The sequence below is a fragment of the Coptis chinensis genome, chromosome 9, assembly GCF_015680905.1.
Source record: "Coptis chinensis isolate HL-2020 chromosome 9, ASM1568090v1, whole genome shotgun sequence".
Taxonomy (NCBI): domain Eukaryota; kingdom Viridiplantae; phylum Streptophyta; class Magnoliopsida; order Ranunculales; family Ranunculaceae; genus Coptis; species Coptis chinensis.
The window spans coordinates 15,636,248-15,659,019 of record NC_141464.1 but is presented as its reverse complement, the minus strand read 5'-3'; the positions used below and the strand labels follow the sequence as shown (position 1 = coordinate 15,659,019).

General features: G+C 36.3%; 1 protein-coding gene across 2 annotated transcripts; it reads left to right on the top strand.

The window, feature by feature from the left end:
• The first annotated feature begins 4,792 nt into the window (after window positions 1-4,792).
• On the top strand, window positions 4,793-21,419 carry LOC147475011 (trigger factor type chaperone family protein). 2 transcript variants are annotated; one of them, XM_086582202.1, is made up of 13 exons: window positions 4,793-5,129; window positions 5,216-5,299; window positions 7,260-7,388; window positions 8,795-8,886; window positions 9,043-9,226; window positions 10,154-10,244; window positions 17,373-17,527; window positions 17,806-17,898; window positions 18,013-18,105; window positions 19,970-20,050; window positions 20,384-20,533; window positions 20,720-20,815; window positions 21,121-21,419. In XM_086582202.1, the coding sequence occupies exons 1-13, from the start codon at window positions 4,842-4,844 to the stop codon at window positions 21,193-21,195; spliced, it is 1,611 nt and encodes a 536-aa protein (XP_086438328.1). In that variant the 5' UTR covers window positions 4,793-4,841; the 3' UTR covers window positions 21,196-21,419. The 2 variants fall into 2 exon arrangements, with proteins under 2 accessions (XP_086438328.1, XP_086438330.1); XM_086582204.1 differs by lacking the exon at window positions 7,260-7,388.
• The last annotated feature ends 1,353 nt before the right edge of the window (window positions 21,420-22,772 follow it).

Here is a 22,772-nt window from a genome sequence, read left to right as displayed (position 1 = left end):
GTTAAAGGTGCGGGTCGCGCTTAGCGAAGGCAAAAATAAGGCACGTGCGCGCTCAAAACTAAATAACTAGGGTTGAAACTTTTAAGGTCAGGTCACGGGAGGGTAGGGAGTTGCTTGAACAACTCGTATGCTCTCGAACAGTAGCAGAAAAAATTGAAGAAATTGCAAACAGTGTTTTCAATGTGTATTTTGTGAATAGTAAAAACAGTGTTTTCTAATCTAACTACGCGTAATGTAAACGAATTAGATGGCAAGCGGCGCCATTGATAAGATATAATTTAATTAGACTAGAAAATAGTATATTGAAGGTTAAGAAACAGTAATTTATCAAGATATGAAACTCTCTAAATCATGTGATAAAGAGGAGAGTAGTCGTGTTTGTACTACTCTAGTCGTACACTACTTGGTTGCAAGTCTAGATTAGAAATATGCCTTACTAGTGAGAGTCAAAACAGTAGATTTAAAGGTGAAAAATAGTGTTTAATAAGATGATAAAAGATATAAAAGGGGTTTAATCTGCCACACGATTCGATTGACTATTAGTTAGTATCGAATCGCTTGTTTGATCCCTAGTGATTACCAAGTTGTCTCAGATCAAGGTTTAACTAGCTTGAGAGTTTAGCTCCACCACAAATCTCTTTGGTGGTGGCTCTAAACTCTAGTTTTCCGTTATGAGCTTTATCTCTAAACACTCACAACAAAGAACTTGAAGTTCTTTTATTCAAAAAAATAAAAGATAATGGCTACTCATCCTCACATGGCTTCATAAACCTCTTCTAATGGAGATTTAGCCATGATTCATTGGAATCGTACTAACTAAAGATTGAATAAAAGACATAATTGAAAAGACAATAATTGAAATTAATACTAAAACTTTTTATTAATGGGAATTAATGGTGGCTACAAACTAAAATTATTCTAACCCTAAACTATATTAAAACTAATTATAAACTAAGGGGTTGAGAGAAAAGAAGAGAATAGGAGGATAAAAGTGTTTAGCTTTAATCCTCTATATATAGGAGAGGGTTAGGGTTACATTAAAAGGGGGACTTTGGGCCTCTAAAGTGAGCCAAAAGTCTGTTAGGTTAAGTCTAAAGAGGTCACAGCTGTTGGAAATTACTTCCATACTCTTTTTGTCCACTTTTACAGCTCTGATTGGGGCAAGACCAAGTCCACTGGAAAGCTGGTTCTGAGCCGGTCATTTTGACATAACGTAGGCTCAATTCTGAGACCCGAGTCCAAAGATACGACATGTTGAAGTTATGTTGACTTTTTTGTTCTCTTTCTACCCTGATTGACTTTGACTTCCCAGCTTTAACTGGGCTTAAAAAAGGCTTTTCTTCATGATTCTTGGGCTTTAAATATAGAACTTCCTTGATAATCATCTTGACTCATTTTCCATACAAAAGCGGTGCCTTTAGTCACCTAATCAGCTTCAAGTCCTGAAATGTACAAAAACACGTAAACATTACTAATTCTCATTTATTATAAACACAATTGGCCTAAGTAGAATATTATTAAGGGGTTTAAACTACACTTTTGAGTTCTTATCACCACTCATTCTAAATGATCAAGCTAAAACTCTGCTAGCTAATACTGTAACTCAGGATGCAAAAGTAGCTGCAGTGATATCAAATGGCTGCTGGTCTAGGAGTATTACTGATTAACCTGAGAGTGAAGTCAAGAAGTGGATCATGGGAACTGAAATTAACTCATATCTCAATGCATATCAAGTTATTTGGACCCCGACAAGCACTGGAGATTTCTCTATATCTTCTGCTTATGCAGTTCTAATATGCAAAGTAAGGTCAAGTAGTACAAGATTGTTTGGGGAAAGCTCTCGGTTCCTAAACATTCCTTCACAATATGGCAATTATTTCAAGGGGTCTTCCTACACAAAATAGACTAAAGGCGAATAAAGTGATTGAACAATCTAAATGTTGTTTATGTGATTCTCATGAGGAAAGCTCGGCCCACTTATTCTTCGATTGTTCCTACTCGAAACTAGTATGGCAAGGCGTAAAAAAAGTTATGGGATTATTAGAACTGGTTCGAAGTTCTCATGCAGAGTGGTACCATCTCATGCACATTTGTATAGCAAATACAATGACATCTGACATGATGAGAGCTCTAATATGTGCGTATGTACAAGCTATTTGGAATAAGAGAAACTGGATAATTAAAAAAACAAGAGTTCATACCACATGATGTAGTCACTTTACGAGCATTTAATAGGATGAAACTCTACTTGGGGGAAAAGTTGGAAACAGTTAAAGAGGATGAGGTTCTGAGAGCTCTTTTACTGAAATTGGGTATTAGAGCAAAATTTAAACACAAGGAAGAACAGTGGGTTCAATGGCAGAAAGTAGAAATAGACACTCCCACTTTAACTCTTATGGGTCTCTACAAGGTGAGAGAATGGGGTTTGGAGGAGCTTTGAGGATATGTAATGGTGAGGTTCTACTACCATACAGCGAAAGTTCTACTAGACCATCAGTTTTGTACCGGGAAATTCTTGGGGTTCAAGAAGGGCTTGAAGGTGTGATAAAACTGAATGTATAGAGAGTTCAAGTTCAGTCAGATTCTATGAGAGTGATCCAAATTATGAACAAGAACGAGGAACCACCGTGGTATTGCAGAAATTTAGTTGCAAAGATATGGGATGTGAGAATGAAGTTTGAAGAAGTTATTTTTAAGCATGTTCTCAGAGAAGGAAATCAAGTTGCTCATTACCTATCCAAAGTTAGTAGGTCCTTGTGTACTGAAACTTTGTACTTTATCCCCCCCCCCCGGATCAAAAACTTTATGAATTGATCAAGGGGGATAACTGGATAAGGAAGGAAAATTGTACTTGCGTTCTTGTCATAAATAAAAGGTTGGGGTATGGTATCCTTAACCTCTAGCTATTTCAAAAAAAAAGTATTATCATGAAGGGATGCACCTGCTTTAGCAAGATTCCATGGTAGGCTATCTATGTTGAAGGCGAGTGCAGTTGCTTCAAAGTCGGTTTCCACCCATAATTTCCTCCAACGAACCTTTGGTCGTTGCATAATTGAAGAATATGGTTATCAAAGAAATCAAGATATAGTATTAAACAGACCAATTTTAAAAGGATAAACTACTGTTTGGTCAAGTTTCGTTCTTCCCCTTGTACAAAATTAACAGCTTAAAAAACATTGTACTTTCAAGTCCATAACAATTTCACCCTTGTCATTGACTCCGGCCCAATTCAGGCACTCGAAATCACACGTGTGCGTGTTTAATGTACTGAAGGAGTGTTCTTGGGTGTGGAGAGGTATTCTAGAGATAAGAACTATAGCGAGGAAGTATATCAAATATATTATCTCTAATGGAAACAACACTTTGCTATGGCATGACATATGGTGCCATGATAAACCTTTAAAGGAAGACCCTATTGCAAGAAATGAATTCACACTCCTAATGAATACCAAAGTGAGTGAACTCATATCAGATGGCAAATGGAATTCAATAGTGCACGATTTGCCTCAAAGCTCTTTAAAAGACATGATTCTCTCAACTGAAATCAATGTTCACCTACAAGAATATAGAATCATATGGACTCTTAACCCAGATGGTACATACACTTCTAAGTCAGCCTATGCTGCATTAAGGATACCTAGGGTCACAGTGATATGGTACAATATGGTTTGAGAGAAACTAGTTATCCCAAAACACTCTTTTACTGCTTGGCTCCTTTTCTATGGAAACTTACCCACTCAAGATAGATTGGTTCAGAGAAAAGTTATTCAGTCTTCCAAGTGTTGTCTGTGTAACACCAATGAAAAGGATAACTCTAAACACCTCTTTTTTTAGTGCCCTTTCAGTAAAGCACTATGAAATAGTGTTAAGCAACACTTAGGACTACCTCCTCAAGCTTCTAGTGCCAACAAAGAATGGAATCAATTCATGTGGATGTGCCAGAAGAACACCATGGAAGTGGAAGTATACAAAGTCTATGTTTGTGTTTTAGTGAGCTCTATTTGGCGAGAGAGAAACTATAGAAGATTTAGGAAGGTTGCACAGGATTGGAAGATGCATGGTTAGTAACAGACTGCTGTATGATGTGGGAATCTACCTTCAAGGCTAGCTAATAGTAGTGAAAGAGTCTGTTCAAATCAGAGATTTACTGGAAAGGTTGGGAATCACAGTGGAGTATAAAACAAAAATACCGATTCCATGCATTTGGAAGAAACCTGAAAAAGACACAGTCAAACTTAATGGTGATGGCTCTCTAACAGACAGTAGAAGTGGAAATGGAGGAACCATACGTGATGCAAATGGTGAAGTGCTGCTGGCTTACTCAAAAGTAGGTGACTAAGATCTGTACTCTTTCAAGAACTAAAAGCACTCTTTAATGGCTTGCAGGGATGTTTGATGATGAAGTTCATGAATGTGGAAGTAGCCTCAGATTCTCTACGAGTTGTCAGAATTTTGAAAAATCAAGAAAGAGCCCCATGACAATGCGATAAGTTAACAGCTGCAATTCATGACCTTATTAGCAAGTTTGTTAGTGTTAAGATCACTCATGTCTATAGGGAAACAAATTGAGTTGCTGATCACCTAGCAACCTTAGCTATTGACCATGTATTGGAATATTTTGTACCTCCTCTCATTTCAACTCTTATGACTATTGATGAGGAGGACAAAAATGGAATTGTTTATTTAAGATTCTAAATGCAGGTTGGGTCTCCCTTAAAAAAAAAAAAAAAAAAAAAAAAAAAAAGCTTCAATCTTAGGGGTAAACTAGTCTTTTAACATCTCAAACAAGACAACTGATAACAAAACTGATTCCTATCCTCAAAACACACTTTTCCAAAACAATGGAGTTATTGAGCTCATCCACTACAACTACACTGTTCAGTTTCAAGCCTTGTACTCCTTTTCCCTCTCGTCGTCTCTCTTTCCTTTCAACTTCTTCACTTCATATCTCAAACCCATTTCTTTCACTCACTTCTTCTTCCCGCCAATTTATCTCCCACCGCAAATCTTCAACTCCAAGTCATCTCACTGTTTCTGCTTCTTCTTCTTCTGTTGCTGTCAACACAGAAAAGGTTGATAAGTTGCCTGCTGATATTGAGGTTACTGAAACTAAAGAACCCAGTTCTAGAGTAAGTTGACCTCTTTAAATTATTTTGTTATGCTTTTAATTGTTTTTTTATTAAATGTCTTTAGTTTTGTTTATGTAAATATACAGGTTCGGTTAAATGTGATAGTTCCACCAGCTGTATGTGAGGATTGTTACAAAAGGGTGTTAGCTGAATTTACAAAGCAAGCAAAGGTGGTTTTTATTATTTTTATTTTTAAATTTTTTCACAGTACTAATTATTTGTTGCTAAAGATAATGTGAAGAATTTTATTGGATAACACAATTTATTGCAAACACCTCCCTATTAACTTTGTAAACTCAAAGTGCATTGTGGCTCTCTAATTAAATGAATAATTATGGCTAAATTAGTGAGATGTGGAATGTGGGGAAACCTTAAAAATGTCGTACTGGATCCCTTGATTTAGATGACCAAGTGGGGGTGAATAAGACTGAGTCCAGGCATTTGTAGAAATCTTAGCCGATTGATGTGTACATAGAGACATTAATATGTGCATATCAGACAATTGTACGCAGAATCATGCTATATGATCCGAAAATATATTGATAAAAAACCCTTGATTGAGAAGTTGATAGAGTTGATCGTCCAACCGCCAAATGCTTCTTTGGGTCACAAAGTTGACATTTGCATTAGTTTATATCTTAAGATTGGCATGAATTCCAAAGAAAAATGGGGCTATATAGTCCTACTTCTGAACTTTAAAGCTTTTCACTATGATATATAAGATAATGAGGGCACTACACTTGTGACTAAATAGTTTTGAGTATCTTCAAATTTAAGATGTTATCACAGCAGACAAATGTGTAGGACTTAACTGCCGACACGAGCCTAATAAAATGAATGCATTTCAGTGGGTTGGTCTGGTATGAGAAGTTATGGGAATGTATGTGTTTGGCCCAAGTTACCCTAGATGTGACAGGGCATGTCGCCATAGAGTTCCACATCTGGATTTTAAAGTGTTTGATTATAATATATAAGATCCTGGACTCCAAGGTTGGATGATAGATTGTACCAGATTTTATATAAGAGTAACCTGCTTCAAAGTACTGCATTGTATGATCACTATTACGATGAACTCTGTTTTGTATGAGTGCGCTCTTGATATTTCCAAGGGCTTGATGTGCGTAACTTAAGGCTATAGGATAATGAGACATTAGATTCCATCATATAGTCGTCAGCTTGTATTCATTGGGCTCACATCCTTAGCCTAACTCACTTTTCCTGTATCCTTCTGTTCTTGCATGTTTTAAAGTGGTCATTTCTTTGAATGCATTGGCGTAGGATAAACGATTGATGCATGCCAATATTGGACCAGCTAATCGTTTCTTTGAATGCAAAGTTGGAAATCACAAGTCTTTTGAGGAAAACATGTCACCACTTTGGAGTCCCTTTTCGCAGTGTTGAGAGAGAAAAGGGAGTGCAAATGTCAGGGTACCACCATTCTGGTCTGTCACCACTTTTTGGCTGAAAATGTCATGAGAAAGGAGCATACAATGGAATTCCCACACACACACACACACGCACTTCATGAACAATCTTACTGGAAAATTTTTATAGGGAAGGCATGCAAAAACTTTTAAAGAAGAATTCCTCATGAAAACTCTTGAGGGTGGTAAACAGGTCCCCTGGGTGGAGCACTTAATGAAAGTTTATACTGAAAAGTGGGTTTCCCACGGTAAATTCTCTTTTGCAATCAAAGACACCTTTAATGTTTTGAGCTTGTAAGTGCCTTCTAGCTTAGTTGGTAAAACCTTTGGGTGATGATACCAAAGGTCTGGTGGGTTTGAACCCTGCTACACACTATTGAGCTACTGATCTCTTTAAAAATAGGCTTTCCCACACATTTTTGCAGGTGTCGACTAGCAAAGTCGGTAAAACCTTTGGGTGATGATACTATAGGTATGGGGTTCGAACCCCGCCAGCTTCAAAGAGTTACTGATCTCATTTAAAACATGCTTACCAATAAAAAAAAAATGTTTTGAGCTTTGAGATCAACTTGGTGTCATTTTTTTACTTGTTTAAGTTATGTATTATTTTTTCCATTGAAGAATAGTAATGTTTAATGTATACTGCATGCATGTAAGAGTTCAAGAAGAGAAGTATTTTCATGTAATAATTTGGTCTCATAAACAGGTCCCAGGATTTCGCCCTGGAAAGAAGGTTCCAGAGAGTATCCTTATAAACTTTGTTGGTAAACAACATGTTCGACGTGCCACGATCGAATCGATTCTAAAAAGAACCCTCCCACATGCCATGTCTTCGGTATGCCACCTTATGTTTTGTTATTTTATTTTCCTCAGAAATCTCTATAGCTAGGTTTCTGATGTAAATTGTACTTTTGATGATTCTTTTTAATCCCCTTTTTGCATTACATACTTGAGTTATAGTTGAGCTGTAAGCGTTTGGTCTGTAATATCTGTTGCAGAGAATGCTTATCTAATTTCTACCAATAGAGCATGATTTGTTTTAGCTTGCGGCAAGATCCCCTTCTCACATTTATGAGACTAATGCATGTTATGAGCCTTCTTTACCAACAACATCATGAGTATTGGAAAAAAGATAATTTTCTCTGCTGGAGTGTTTTATATTTTTTTATTTAAGAGAGTTTAGATCAGGTTGATTGGCGTTAAATGGCGGGTTTTCAGGTCATTTTAAACGAAATATCTCTTTTTGAGAATCCTTGGATCTTGGGAGATCAATCGAGGTTACCTCTTAGTGAGGCAGACATGAAGAAAACCAAGAATCACCTATGATTTGTCTAGAGGAGAGGTGCAGGGTTCAAGGAGGCAGCACAAGCTCTATATTCAAGAGGTTTTATCAACATTAGGCCCCTCTGTTGTAAGCAAAATAGAAAAAGAAAATTGAGAAAAAGATGTGTCGGAAAAATGAGGAGAAAAATGGCCTTGGTATGGTAGTAGAAGAGAGGGGAGGAGCTCCTTCATAGGGATTTTTTTTTTGGTTATGTGGATGTGTCACCATATGTAGAAGCTTCGGACACTGAGCCTAAAGTCATATCACACATTTGCATCATATACGAAGTGTTAGCCTTAATACAGATTGAGATATGGCCATCTTAAGGGCTGGATACAAAGATATTGTACGGCATAATGATGGCTCAGTATGTCTCGGAGTTTGGAACTCATTGCTGCAATCTTTGTTGCCGGTTTTCTTATTGGGTCTCAATTATGCGCAGCAGAATTTAGGTGGCAACTGAGTCCAAGCAAGCAGTCACGTGTTTGAAGAAGGACCTTGTGCCATTAAACTGCCTCACTTGGGTCACGAGATTTGGAGTATGTGCCGCGGTACGCGATTTTGGATAGTTTGTAGTTGACAGTGCTTTTAGAGAGCCTAATAGAGCAGCTGACTTATTATCCTCTCTAAAATTTGTTGAAAGTTGTATTGTCCTTATTTCACCCTTACGTGAAGTTGTATTATTTTGTGCTGAGGAGTGGTGCATATAAGACTAATAAGTTTCGAATTAATGTGGTTGGGTCTTGCTGCCTGCTTACCCAGGAAAAAATTGTAAAAAACTTAAAAAGAGAAGAAGGATAAACAAAGAAAGACTTGAGGTTTAACTACTGCAATCAAATCCTGAAATTTAATTATTATTGTTTAACTTGCAAGCCATAGTGGCGTGGTAACTGTGTATTGATGGACTTATTTCTCAGGTGGAAGGAAGGGCTTTAAAAGATTCTGTTCACATTACAACTAAATTTTCTGATATTGATGAAACTTTCTCTTCTCCTGAAGATTTTTTGAGGTTTGTTAGATGTAAATCTTGAATTTAACTGCATTTTTTTTTTTTTATTTCAAAAGAAGAATATTGTTGGATAGAATGTTATTAAGCATCCCTCTTGTGAGGATGAATTTCTGTTTTTACATCTAGTGTTTGTTTCACTGCTTTGTTTTGTGTCAGATATGATGTACTTGTCGATGTGGAACCTGAGGTTAAATGGACTCCAGAGAATGGTTATAAGAACCTGAAGATTACTGTTGAGATAGACAGTGCTATAACTGCTGAAATAGCGTGTGAAGCTGAGATAAAGCGACGTCATAAGGCTCTGGGTTCCCTACGAATTGTAACTGACAGAGGCCTGCAGGTATTTTTTTATTCTATTGCTTGCATAGTTGGATGCATTTACTTCTGCGAGAAATCAGTAGAGGAAACACTGCATGGAAAATGAAACACAAAATTCCGTGCATCTGATGAGATTCCCAAGATGTGGAGCTTTCCATACTAATTTGGTTTTTAAGCAAAAAGTTGCAGAGTTTTGTTTTCACCATATGCGTTTTGATTTTATGTCTTGGTTGTGATTTATGCAAAAGATACATTAGGGGTCATTTACGATACAAAACTTGAATAGTGAAATGAAAGAAACTATGCTGTAGATTAGGGGGTTGCATTCACCTCACACTTCACTTGGGCATTTGCAAGTATCAACTGCGGATAGTTTATGCATTTCAACTGGAAGGCAGCTTCAAATATGAATATCAAAATTTTGTTTGGCCAATAGTAAAAGTTAATAGATAGAAGAGGTCGCGGAGCATACAGCTATCTAGGAATCGGGCTACCAAGACTATCTGCAAGTACCAAACTAGTGATTCTACGAAGAGAGGCTGTGTGTCAGGTTTCTAACTCTTAGCTAACGGGCACAACTTTACTGTCAGCTACGAAGTTGCACTCTCTAAATATATATATTTTTACTTTTGTAGTTTATAATCAGGAGTCTTCATGATTGACCTGCTCTGACTGCATTCACACTTTTCTGTTAGTTTAATAATCTTTGTTGATTGAGATGTCTCTTGTATTACATCAAAGTACAGACATCAAAGTACATAGTTTGAAAATTACTTATCCAAATACAAAAAATTAAGGATGGCATAGAGTTTGTAAAACATGGATGAATGGATCATTCAGTATATGTCTCAGAACCTTTTCCTTGCACTCTTAGTGCTTTAGCAGGTTCTACCCATTGATTTAACAGGAATATTCTGTTTTTGCTGCTTTTAAATTTCATACTTCACAGATTGGTGATGTTGCAGTCCTTGATGTTTACACGACAAGTGTTGAGAAAGATGAGTCTGATACTGAAAATATTCCACCAACAGAAAGTAAAGGTATGTTTCTTTACAGATAAGATTGTCAAATCGGTCAGGATGGATTATGCAATGTTCGTTGTATCGTTTTAAGTTTTATAACTGCACTAGTTTAGTCTTTGCTTTTATAGGTGTGAGGCGTCTGCTAGGTGCACAGTGAGGGGTAGATATATAACCATTATGAGCATGAAGTTCTCTTGATACTTTGGTTGTGAACTTGTGATACATAGCTGAGATTTTATTCTAGGTTTCTCCAAGTATACCGTATGACTCAAATTCTTTAAATTAGCATCGTCTTCTATAGTTGAGGTTTTGATCCTACTCCCACTCGTAAGTGGTAGGGACTGGCCCTAACTGACCAAATCAGTTCCTTATCCATCTCTGAGCATGTATTGCTTTGCTATGGCCTCAAGTCACGTTCCAAGCACATGGAGAGGTCATTTTCCAAATTTGATGCTCCACTGCCTGTTCATAATGTGCTTTGGGCGTGCTTCTGTTCTCTCACGTGTGGACAAGCCGACAAGGGCAGTGTCAGAAAATGCACCCACATGCATTTGTTTTGTTAGAATTTGAAATCAGCTGTGTTATAGTTGTGTACGGATATTTATGTTCTCTTGAACAAAGTTTAGAATCCCATTTGGGTAAAAGATGATGTTGGTTCACTTTGGCCCATGGCCAAACAAACCTAGATCTACTGAATATAGGATAGATAAACTCGCATAAGAAGACAGATACAAGCATACAACCCTGTTTTTAAAACCGAAAGACAAATATTTCCATAATTTTACCAAGTCCTTATTTCCTAAGCATTAGAACCACACTTTTCAGTCAGCAGAAATATACCAGGCGAGTATGCTTTTAAACATGTATTTTGAGTTCAAATAGTTTCAGGAACATAGATTAATAAGAGGCTGTAACTAGAGATAGCGGAACTTTAGTGACTTAAACATGTACTACAAGTTTTTGTCAAAAATGGTGAAACAATACTTAATCTTTTGGTAGATTATTACACGTATTTGGAAGCGAGTCATTGAGTGAAGCAGAACATGTCTATATATTAATATTAAAGTTCCCATATAAATATTTTTCTAGCTCTCTTAAAATTCCACGTCATCAACTCCTATTAAAACGGGAATTCCTCTCCTATTGAAAAGAAAAATTCTAGCACTTCTAATTAAAACAGGAATCATTCTTCTATTATAATAGGAATTCCTCTCCTATTGAAAAAGAAAAATCTAACATTTTTAATTAAAACGGGAATCATTCTCCTATTAAAAACGGGATCCCTCCTCCAATTAAAAACGGGTTTATAAAACTTAATTTAAACAATTTGTTGAGAAATTAAAACTGTAACAAGGGGTATTTTTCTAGCTCTCTTAAAATTTCACGTCATCAACTACTCCTATTAAAATGGGAATTCCTCTCCTATTGAAAAGGGAAATTCTAACACTTCTAATTTAAACGGGAATCATTCTCTTATTATAATGGGAATTCCTCCCTTATTGAAAAAGAAAAATCTAGCACTTATAATTAAAATGAGAATCATTATCCTATTAAAAACGGAAATCACACTTCAAAATTAAAACGAGATCCCTCCCCCAATTAAAAAGCGGGTTTTTAAAATTTAATTAAAACAATTTGTTGATAAATTAAAACGCGTTTTTAAGACTAGATTAAAACAATTTGTTAGGAAATTAAAACGGGTTAGTGACGAAAGCAGGAATCACAATTTGTTATGATTGTTGAGCAAGTTTTTAAAAGAGTCGGTGCTTATGCACGGGTCTACTTTCTAGTACTAAGTGTATCATCCACAATCCGACGTAATATGGTTTAGAAACATAGATTTTGTTACATAAAACATAATTACTTAGTTAGACGTAAAAGTCTAAAGTATTGTAAAACATAAACTTGATGCGGTGCAGAATATGGGCCACGTGACAAGCACATGTCATGCAATAGTAATCCAAGTCTGTCTTTAGTTCAATTCTCCATGTTTTGTTTTAGACTTAGGTAGGGATGACCCCCCATTATTAGTTGCAATTAGGTAAAACTCACATTTTCAGTAAAAAATTGACATGATCCCCCACCCAGACCAAGTCAACTCTCCTTGACCGTTATCATCGTGGTCATGGCTGATAAAAAGTCCAAAATACCCTTATTGGAGTGTAATTACTCAAAAGATCCCATGACTTTGCAAGACCAGGGCTTGAGCAATAACTATTATAGACAAGACTACTTGTTACTTGTCCTTGCTCAACTATCATCCGCTGTTCTTTATGTTATCCATATTGTAAATCGTCTATTTTTCCTTTATAAACAGTGTGAGAGAAGACCGCAATTAAGCGCTACTCTCTTTTCTCCACAAACTTTTTCCTTTGTTAGCTATAATAAAGTTTTCATTCGTATCAAAGCAAGCTATTGTGTTTGGCCCAAAGGGCCTACTTACTCCACGTCATCCAAGTGTTGTTCACGTGCTAGGCTCAAGTAATGGTACATGTGAGAACCGCTATTAAACTTCACTTGACCCTTCCATTTTCATAAAACAACAACCTTCTACCATTTTCCAGATGGTGCACGCATTTCCTATATATTTAGCTCAACTTAACGCTTCCCAATTATCCAATTTCCTTAAATCCATGTGGAAGTTGGAAGTTAGTTTTTGCCCATGTTTATTTAATACAAATTTCTATTAGTTATACAATCAATATTTCTTTGAGTTGCTATCTTCTTCTTCTTCATTTTTTAGTTGTGAGTTATGTGCTAGTGTAAATTGTTCATTTGCACTACCTGAGAAGCGAATCTGTTGGAATTTGGAAATTCGTCTTTCTAAGGGCGTGTTGAGATGTTTGTTATAGTTTCATATGAGATATGTGTGAAACCAAGATAGTATAACTGTTCCTGGGCCTCTCCACTTATCACCAATTGGTTTTAAGTTGGATACTCATAATGTTTATACATAGAATCACATAGCAATGGTAATTGGCATTATGACATTCTCCGCAAACTGTCAAATGCCTTTAGATTATGAATTTTAGGAGGGGGGAGGAATGCTTTTAATTTTGAAATATTACAAATTATTAGGAGATGTTGGAAGAGAATAATGTTGGTTAACAAAGATACTAGAGCATGCATTTTAAGATGAGGAGATTAATGATTTCTTCTTCATTTTTCTTTATGTTTAGTTTATTTATTCGTTACTTTAAGTATCATAAAGTTCAAAAAACCATTCTAAGTTTTGGTCCAGTTGTTAATATGTTGTAATTGGATCTTTTGAAAGCACTTGTCAAAGACTCTTAGTACTAATCACACATGTGAAATGAAACACATAGGAAATTACTGTTAGAATATATCATTATATTCTAGAAGATACTCTAGAATATATGGGGATTTTATGTTATTCTACTTTCCAGTTTTATTGTAATTTATGGATCTAAAAGTTAATATAAAATGGGTTGCTCTCACATAGAGAAGGACAGCACGACCTTCTTTACAATTCTTCTATTACCACTATTATAAAATCATAGATAGTACTGATGAGATTAGGATGGAAATGGACCTTAGTCACCAGATAATCAAGCGGGAGCAAGAGCGGGAAAGCGCACAACTTGAGAAGCTCCCACTTTTAGAGTGCTTTTATATACTAGTAATTTTATTAATTAATGAAGTATTAAGTTACGAAAGTTATTTATCCCACTGATTTTATTTTGTGTGATCCTAAGTTACTATATCAAACAAAGGAATGACAAAGGAAAAAAATTAGGAAAAAGGACAAATATTATAGAAAAATTTTGGCCAGTATTAAGTTGGCTGCAAAACTAGAGAAAAATATGGTCTACTCCACAATTGCTAGTTTGAGATGGGGAGTACAGTATAGTGGTCTTGGTCTTCTTCCTTAAACCTTCTTTGCACTTCAGTCTTAAGAGACCCACAAATTTCATCAGTTAACGAATAGAAAGAACAACTTCTCGACCAATATCTGATTCATCAATTCTGAGAAACAAAACTCGCTAGTTCGACCAAATCGTCATATTCTCATTTCTTTCAAATTGGGTGTCGAAACAGTTGTTATTGTTCATGGATTTTCATTCAACTTCAATCATATCAGTTTGGGTCTAGGAAGCATGGATACTGATACGTGACACGGATACGCGGACACGGCAATTTTCAAAAATATAGGACATAGATACGTCATGGACACGTTTGAATAATATATATATAAATATTATATAATTGAGCATTTTTCATCAAATTCAAATTAAAATGGCAATTCTACTTCATAAAATGACCAATTCAAACACATTAAGCAGCAACTTACATGTATAACTTGGATTAACTTCATCTTTCTTCTCTTGCATCTCTTTTTAACTTGGATTTTATTTCACTTGTTTTTTTTTGTTGAAGTTCCAAAAAAATTTCTTATGTGTGAGATTACTGTCCCCCGCATGTCGGAAATTAAAAAATTAATTATAAAATTAGATACTCCAAATCGCGTATCCGACACGCATCGGACGCGTATCGGGGCGTATCCGTGTCGGACACGTATCGGACACGGATACTTCACCCTTAGGGATGTATCGGTGCTTCATAGGTTGAGGTTAATAATCTATCATAGTATTCTTCAAATCTGTGAATGGTTTGTTTAGAAAATTAGAAGTCTGATTTAATTTAATAGAAAACTCATCTAAATGGGTGATAAAGAATGAATTGATTGCTTCTTCAGTGCAAAGAGCGATCTCTCAAATCCAAAGGCGGTTTGTTAAATCGAGAGCGCGGTTTAGAGGGCTTGTGATCTGAAACCGCCAAACCGCGGTTTGAGTGCGGGAGCTCCATACCACCTAGACGAGAAAGAAGAAAAATTGCAACAATATATTCAAGTATCACCTTGTACGTTTAAAGCTAAAACACACAAACTTTAGTGTAAAAAACTTTCATGTAGCTGAAAAGCATAAAATAAACAAAGAAAGAAGTTTATTGTATTCTAAATATGCAATCAGATCCATGGAGGTTTCTATCCAGGTGGCGTAATTGTATGATCGTCATCTCAAGAATGGAGTTTCGTTACTCCCATAGTATTAAGAAGGACATAGAGTTACAGACGTAATGGACAACAATGGACTTCTCTCTAAGTTGGTGTTTTCCTGGTGGCCTTCAGCACCGCAATTCTTTGAAAGAGAGGTTATTCATGACTTGATGATTGATGAATGACCTCTCTATTTTCGTGTGAAGTAAATTTGCGCATTCCTTCGGGAATTCTTTCTATCTTTCCACTCTCCCGTGTATTATTTATTTTCATTTATTAATAAATTGGTAGGGGTCAGGCGGTCAAGCAAGACCCTCCTCTTCTAATGTAGTCATGTACATGTTGGAGTGTTTACGGATGAAAAATAAATAAATAAATAAAATATCCACAGAAGTGTTCTTCCCCTAACTCCCAAAGTACTCCCAAAGTGTAAGCCTATCTAACACCTTTTTGAATAATGTGTTAGTCTTAAGGGGGAAAAAATGATGTAAAGCCTCAGACCCTTATCTTAAATCCTTTTCTTCGGCAATCCTCTAGTTGTTCCTACAACCTTCGTGAACATCCCATTGTGTGTGGCTTGATTATGTAATAGTCCGTGTTAATGAGCCGATGATTATGACAACAACATATTGAGAATGACTACTTGAAGGAAGTACTGTAGGATTATACTTGTTGTAAAAAATTTACAGTTTTCGAGCTTTACCCCCCAGAACTTGGGCCAATTAGCTTTACCCCCCAGTTCTTTCATCTAAAGGTTTACCCCCCAGATCACACCACATCCAAGTCAACTATACTTAACAGTTATCTTTTTGGTCAATGCATGTAAAAAGACTTCATTGCCCTTTGCCCTTTTAATAGTTTTCTAGCTTTACCCCCCCAGAACTTAGGCCAATTAGCTTTATCCCCCCAGTTCTTTCATCTAGAGATTTACCCTCCCATAACTTAGGCCAATTAGCTTTACACCCCCCAGTTCTTTCATCTAGAGGTTTACCCCCCCTCCCCCCAAGACCACAACACATCCAAGTCAACTGAGTTTGACCGTGATGTTTTTGGTTAAAACAAATGAAAAGACTCTAATGCCCTTTTCTAGGTATAATTACATAAATATCCTGTGACTTTAGCGAAGACAAAATTGGAATTCAAATCATCTAGGACACATGTCATGATCTTCTGAACTCTATCCGACGGCTATCACCAATCCTTATCAAATGACATCCACACCCTTAACATTATAAAATTACACCACTACCATCACTGTAGCATTATCTTCTCCAAGCCATACACCACTACCACATAAAAAGACTTCATTGCCCTTTCACGGTTGGTTTTCTCCTAGGATACATGTAGCTTTTAACAACCGTGAGGGTAATTATGTAATTTCATAATGTTAAGGGTGTGGATGTCATTTGATAAGGATTGGTGGTAGCCGTCGGATAGAGTTCACAAGTTCATGACATGTGTCCTAGATGATTTGAATTTGAATTTTGTATTTGCCAAAGACGCAGGGTATTTATGTAATTATATCTAGAAAAGAGCATTAGAGTCTTTTCATTTGTCTTGACCAAAAACATTACGGTCAAACTCAGTTGACTTGGATGTGTTGTGGTCTTGGGGTGGTGTAAACTTCTAGATGAAAAAACTGGGGAGATAAAGCTAATTGGCCCAAGTTCTGGGGGATAAAGCTAGAAAACTATTAAAAGGGTCAAGAGCAATGAAGTCTTTTTACATGCATTGACCAAAAAGATAATACTCAAGCATGGTTGACTTGGATGTGGTGTGATCTTGGGGGGGGTAAACCTTTAGATGAAAGAACTTGGGGTGTAAAGCTAGAAAACTGAAAATTTTAATTAGTATGAGAGCGTAAAATGACATTAACGGTGAATGGCAATCTGCAGAATTTCTAATGAATTGTGGCATGAAATAGTAAGCGATATTTGTTTGTCTCTCATTCACCTATCATACCTTTTATTCCTATCATTAACCTTTTCTCTTGTTCTTGACAATATATCTTGTCCGTTTTATTTGTATGAAAAGGAAAAATATATCCTTGGAAAACCTTTCAAATAAGCTCTGATTGAAATGGTTTGAAAGTCTCTTTGTAGTTGATTTCTTATGTGAATACGTTGCAGATTTTCAATTGGATACAGAAGAAGCTGGTAACCTTCCTCCAGGATTTCTTGACTCAATAGTAGGAATTCAACCTGGTGAAACAAAGTCCTTCCCTCTTGTATTTCCAGAATCACGGAAACAGGAAAATCTACGTGGCGCTGGTGCACAATTTACAGTGAGTTACATATGTTTAAGAGACTTGTTTGATGTAGGCAGTTAACAAGAAAAAACTATAAATGATGACGTGGAAGCATCCATGGTCACATTGATACTTTTCTTAGAAGGAAAGGCACACTTGATTGAAGGGAGAGAAACAAAGTTTGTTTTTCTTTCATAGCAATTTTTCTTAATATTCAATCTCACTAGTTTTTTATATTTTTTCGATCGAGTTGTTGTTCATTGCTTACTTCAAGAGAAGTTGAGTGTAATGATGCTCCTCTTTTCATGTTTTAGGTCAAATGCAAAGAATTATTTTATAGAGACTTACCAGCTCTTGATGACTCTCTCGCTGAAAAGATTCTTCCAGGATGTGGTGCCTTGTCTCAGGTAGGCTTCCACCCATTCACACACACTGGTCTATAGGCTTCTTTGTTTCTAATACTTGTGTCTAAAGTCTAAACTCAACTTAGCTACTGGGAAATTTGGCTGTTTAATCCTCAGTTAAGAGAATCTGTGTTACAAAGATGTCAAGAAGTGGAGCATACTGCTACAGATCAAGCAACAGATAATGCGATTCTGGATCAGCTTTGCAAGGTGATCTGACTAATATGAAATAGTTTAATTGCTAGTCTGTCTGCAATTCCATTTGGGGAACATTTTTCTAAATGCCTTCAGAATAGGTTCAGCTTCTGTGGACGTAAAAATGATGACATTACATTGACATGTGATTTCAAAGTCCACGTTGGTACACGTGTTTGGAAAGAATATTAAACTAGAGTAACACTTTGCGAATAACCTTTGGTATTAAAACATCCAAATCCTTGAGTTTGGGTTGTTGAATTTTTTTAAAAAAGCAGAGCATTTGAATATCTTCTTTCTCTTTCATACCTGTAACACGCCCCCCATTCCGAACTGGGAAAACTTAGTGTCCTTGTAGATTGAAATGACACACTTACAAGAATAATTTGGGCTGATCTTGGTTTTGGTTATCTTGTTTGGTATGAGGTTATGTGTAGATGGTTGAGCATTAACAGTTCACTGATACCAGAAATATCCTACAGTTATTATAATTGTTTTTTATGCATACTTGGATCACTGTCTTTTCTGCTTGTTATATACTATGTTATTATGGTTCTCCATACTGCGGGGTTTCCCTATTGGTATTGTGGAAGAATCTAGATAGAGTTTTCCCATTGTGTCAATGTACCTGTTGCATGTAGGTTACACTTAGATGACTTTCTCCACAAGATAAATGAGCTTGGATTTAAATTTGGGTCAACGTTGAAGCGAGAGGCTGGATACAATTTCTAACTCCATTTGATATTGGGTCCATTCCACGCTATTTATCTTAAAACAAATGAATGTTGTTGATTAGTCAGGAATTTATATCACACCTGGCACGCATACAGTTTGAGGAGACATTTAATATTCTAATGGTATTAACATACCGACAAAGTCGATGACGTTTTCAATGTGGGAAACCTGGGTGCTCATGCGTTTTGATTGAATTCTTGATTCCCTTAACAATTCAAATAGAAGAAAAAAATTAGAAAGCAAACACATAAATCATAAATGCAAAAAGAAACAACAGAGTTTTGGTTAACATCGAATAGCCTGCAATCATATCTATAAGAAGTTTTGGGTTCAAGCCTTTTGAGGTGCATTTCCAGTGTGTCCTGCTGAGGCAGTATGTGTTGAGATTATTCCATGCCTTTTCTCCATATGCTCAAACTTGTGGAGGGGACAAATTCTATATAAATATGAGAGGAGGCTCGGGAATAGAACATAGGTGGGACAATGGGATGGGGTAATCTCAACAGTCTTCTTGTTGAAACTACCCGTCTATGGATGCTCATGATGCTATGAGGTTAAACCACCTCGTGATGGTCAAACACACTGAATTGATTTCTCACAAATGCAATTTGAGGCTTTTTGATGTAAACTTGGTTGCGGAAGCATTAATTAAAATCAAAGTCTAATTTGTTCCATGGGAACAGGAAAAACGGAAAACATCATAATTTTGATTCACATTTCTCATTAAAAGAGAAGAAAAATGAACTTACAAAAAATAGCCAAAAGGCTTATCTGTAAAAGGGGTTTTGTTGCAATCCAAGATATCTATTTTAAAAGGAAACCTATTGAATTATTTCTGTTTAAGCAATCCACAATAAGAAAATTAGTTGACTTGCTCATCAATCAACCAGAAGAGGAAAGAAGCCAAACAAAGTTAAAAAAAAAACATAAAGAGTAATAATTAAAATGGCCTTCTTATTCACTTGTTCAACACGCATCTTGATGCCCACACATCGACCACGAATTCATTGCACTGAGAAGTTTGTCATCGACTTAAATTAGGAAGAGGTTCGCTCAGCTCCCTTTATAAGAAGAGGTTCTACCTCACTTTGGAGGGCCACGTAATATTGTTTTGATCAATTCCTTTTCTTGTTATCTTCATCAGATGATCGAAGTTGATATTCCGCAGTCATTGTTTGAGGAGCAAGGAAGGCAGCTTTATGGAGCCAAACTGTTACAGATACAGGTAAAATGGTTCAAATATTGTGGTGGTGTGCTTTTTGAAAGCACTTTTTAATGATGGAAGCCTGGCATAGCATATTAAATGAACAGATATATGAAGAACACTGACATAACATCATTTCGATTGCACAAGTCTTGAAAAAAAACATTGAAAAGAATGAAAAGAAAAAACTATAAAAGAGGAGGAGAAGTTGGCTTTCATGGTGGGGGTATATCGTATATGGATACTTTTGTTTTTGGAGTGGGGATGTTATCGAGTTTGTGGGGTGAGAATATTAGCACCCTATATTTATTTTTCAGCTATATTCTTGATAATTGTGTTCTGTCGTGTATACAGGCAGATATGAAACTAACTGAAGAGCAACTTGCTTCTCTGTCAAGTCCAAGAGCAGTAAACGAGTTCCTTGAAAGCCAGAGGGAAAACATAACAAATGTGATAAAGCAAAATCTGGCAGTTGCAGATATATTCAAGCGTGAAAATTTGCAGGTAGGCATCTTTTCTACTATTTGAGTCTTTTGCTTTGATTATTGGCTAGGTTTCCCTATCATTCATATTGCACTTATGCTGAGTGCTCTGATATCTTGCATTGTGCCCTATGCTAAAATTTTCTTTAGATACTCAAGAAAACTGAAAAGCAACGACTATCATCTTTTGACTTTAAACTCTTTACAGTGCTCAACTGAAGAGATTGTCAAAGAGGTTGAGGATTCTATAGCTGAATTCAAGCGTAATAAGCAAGAATATGAAGAGGAACGCATTAGGGATCAGGTATGCTCTTTGCTATTAATCCGTTTTGTTGTTTCTAGTGTCAACTAACTTGTATTATCTGGATTCCGAAAAGCCCTGATTTCGATCGTAACCTCTCCCTGTTAGGAATGATGATTGATGACTTGTTATTGTTAGTTTTGTCTGTGACTCTGTTTAAGGTCCAATATGTACCAGTGATAAATGTACGTAACCAGTCGACATTCTATCTTCGTTTGAAACTAAAATGAAAGAAAAAGAAACGAGAAAAGGCACAAGTGGTCTGTAGCATACAACATGTGATCATGTTGACATTATTAACTTTGCAGGTTCAGGAAATTCTGGAAGGGGCAAAGGTGTTAGAATGGCTGAGAGAACATTCAGACATCCAATACGTAAGGTGAGGGAAACAAGACATCAATAGTTATTTAAGAGTAAAGGATCAACATGAACAGAGCAGTGATCATTTTTGCAAGTGAGGTTTTTTACTTACCTTTCCTGTATATAAAGTATTTTTCGCAAGTTGCATTTGTAATCCTTTCCTTTATAAAAACAAGTCTTTTACTACGATGTTCACCAGATGATACTGTAATCAGACTCTAATAGATCGGCGACTAATTACTTGTCACTCCCAGGGTTTATAAAGAACTGAGATGGTTTGGTTTGTAAAGTTGTAAACTATCATTTCAAGTCAGATCTAGAACCAAATATTCTGAGGTATATGTGTTAGCAACAAATGTAAACTAAATTAGTTTATATAGCAACAAATTCTGAAACATCGTTAATTGTAATGGAGTAGGAATGGTCAATTTTTCCGTCAACGCTTTTTGTGATGGTAGTAGGTAATCCAAATTCCAAAGTGCTTAAGGGACCTCTCTTGAGTATTACCCCCACTAGATGGGAAATTAGGGTCTCCCCCCTAAAAAAAAAAAAAAAAAAAAACACTGTCAATCCAATTTGATTTGGGTGAGAGACTCTAATTCTTCATCTAGTGGTGGGGAAATCCTAATTGGCTCATATAGTGGGAGGTAATACTAGTTAACCCTACCCTTTATCTAAGCTTTAAAACTCTGATATAGCTCTCTATTGTGACTTTGCGAGGTCTCCACTGGAGATTCTGTTTTAAACAATTCGAACTCCCTCCGATGATTTGATATCCATTTACAGGTTTGCCTAGACCCGACCAACCTTTTTATAGACTTACAGAGTTACAGGTCTCTTGCATGACCACTGGATTCCTTATGTCCATGTCCCACTAGGCTAACTTTTTTGGAGTTTGGCGTAGAGGATAAAACTGAAATGAAAGAGTTCTTTTTCCTTATTAGGAAGAGGGTGATATTTGTTTCCCTTCTTTTCAGGCAGTCCCCATTTCATTATCTAGTCCATGTCTAGCTTGGAGCTTTCTTCTACCTTTTAAATGATTGTTATTAAAGCCAAACTAAGCATGCTACCATTTATGTCTTTATCTTCGAAAAGAATCTTGAATTTTCGTTTCCCTTATGAATTTGCTTGAATAGCCTATGAACAATACCCATGTTTTACTGCATTGAGAGAAGAAGAGTGTATAAGAGTTTAAGACTTTAAGATCAAGTTAGCCATATGAAGCACATTCAGGCACCTGTGTTGAACTTCAGATATCTGATGGATCCTCGCTCCACATCTAGATTTCTGAACTTCATGGCTTCTGTAGGATAACAATGTAGATTCAGCCATTGTCTCTTTTTATTTTCTTATTATCCACCATCAAATCAGAGTGTTGTATAAACTAAATTTTCTTTTCTATCAGCCGCAATGATATGATTTATGACGAACTGATTCAATCTTTACTCAAAAAAGAGACAAAATAGTTTACAAATTGATTGGTCGTTTTCCATACCACGAGTATATGTTGGGTCATATGCTTTTAGCTGCTCTGTTCTTTTGCAACATGATATATTTGCTAGAGCAACTGGTAACAACACCGCGCTTGCCTTCTTTTATC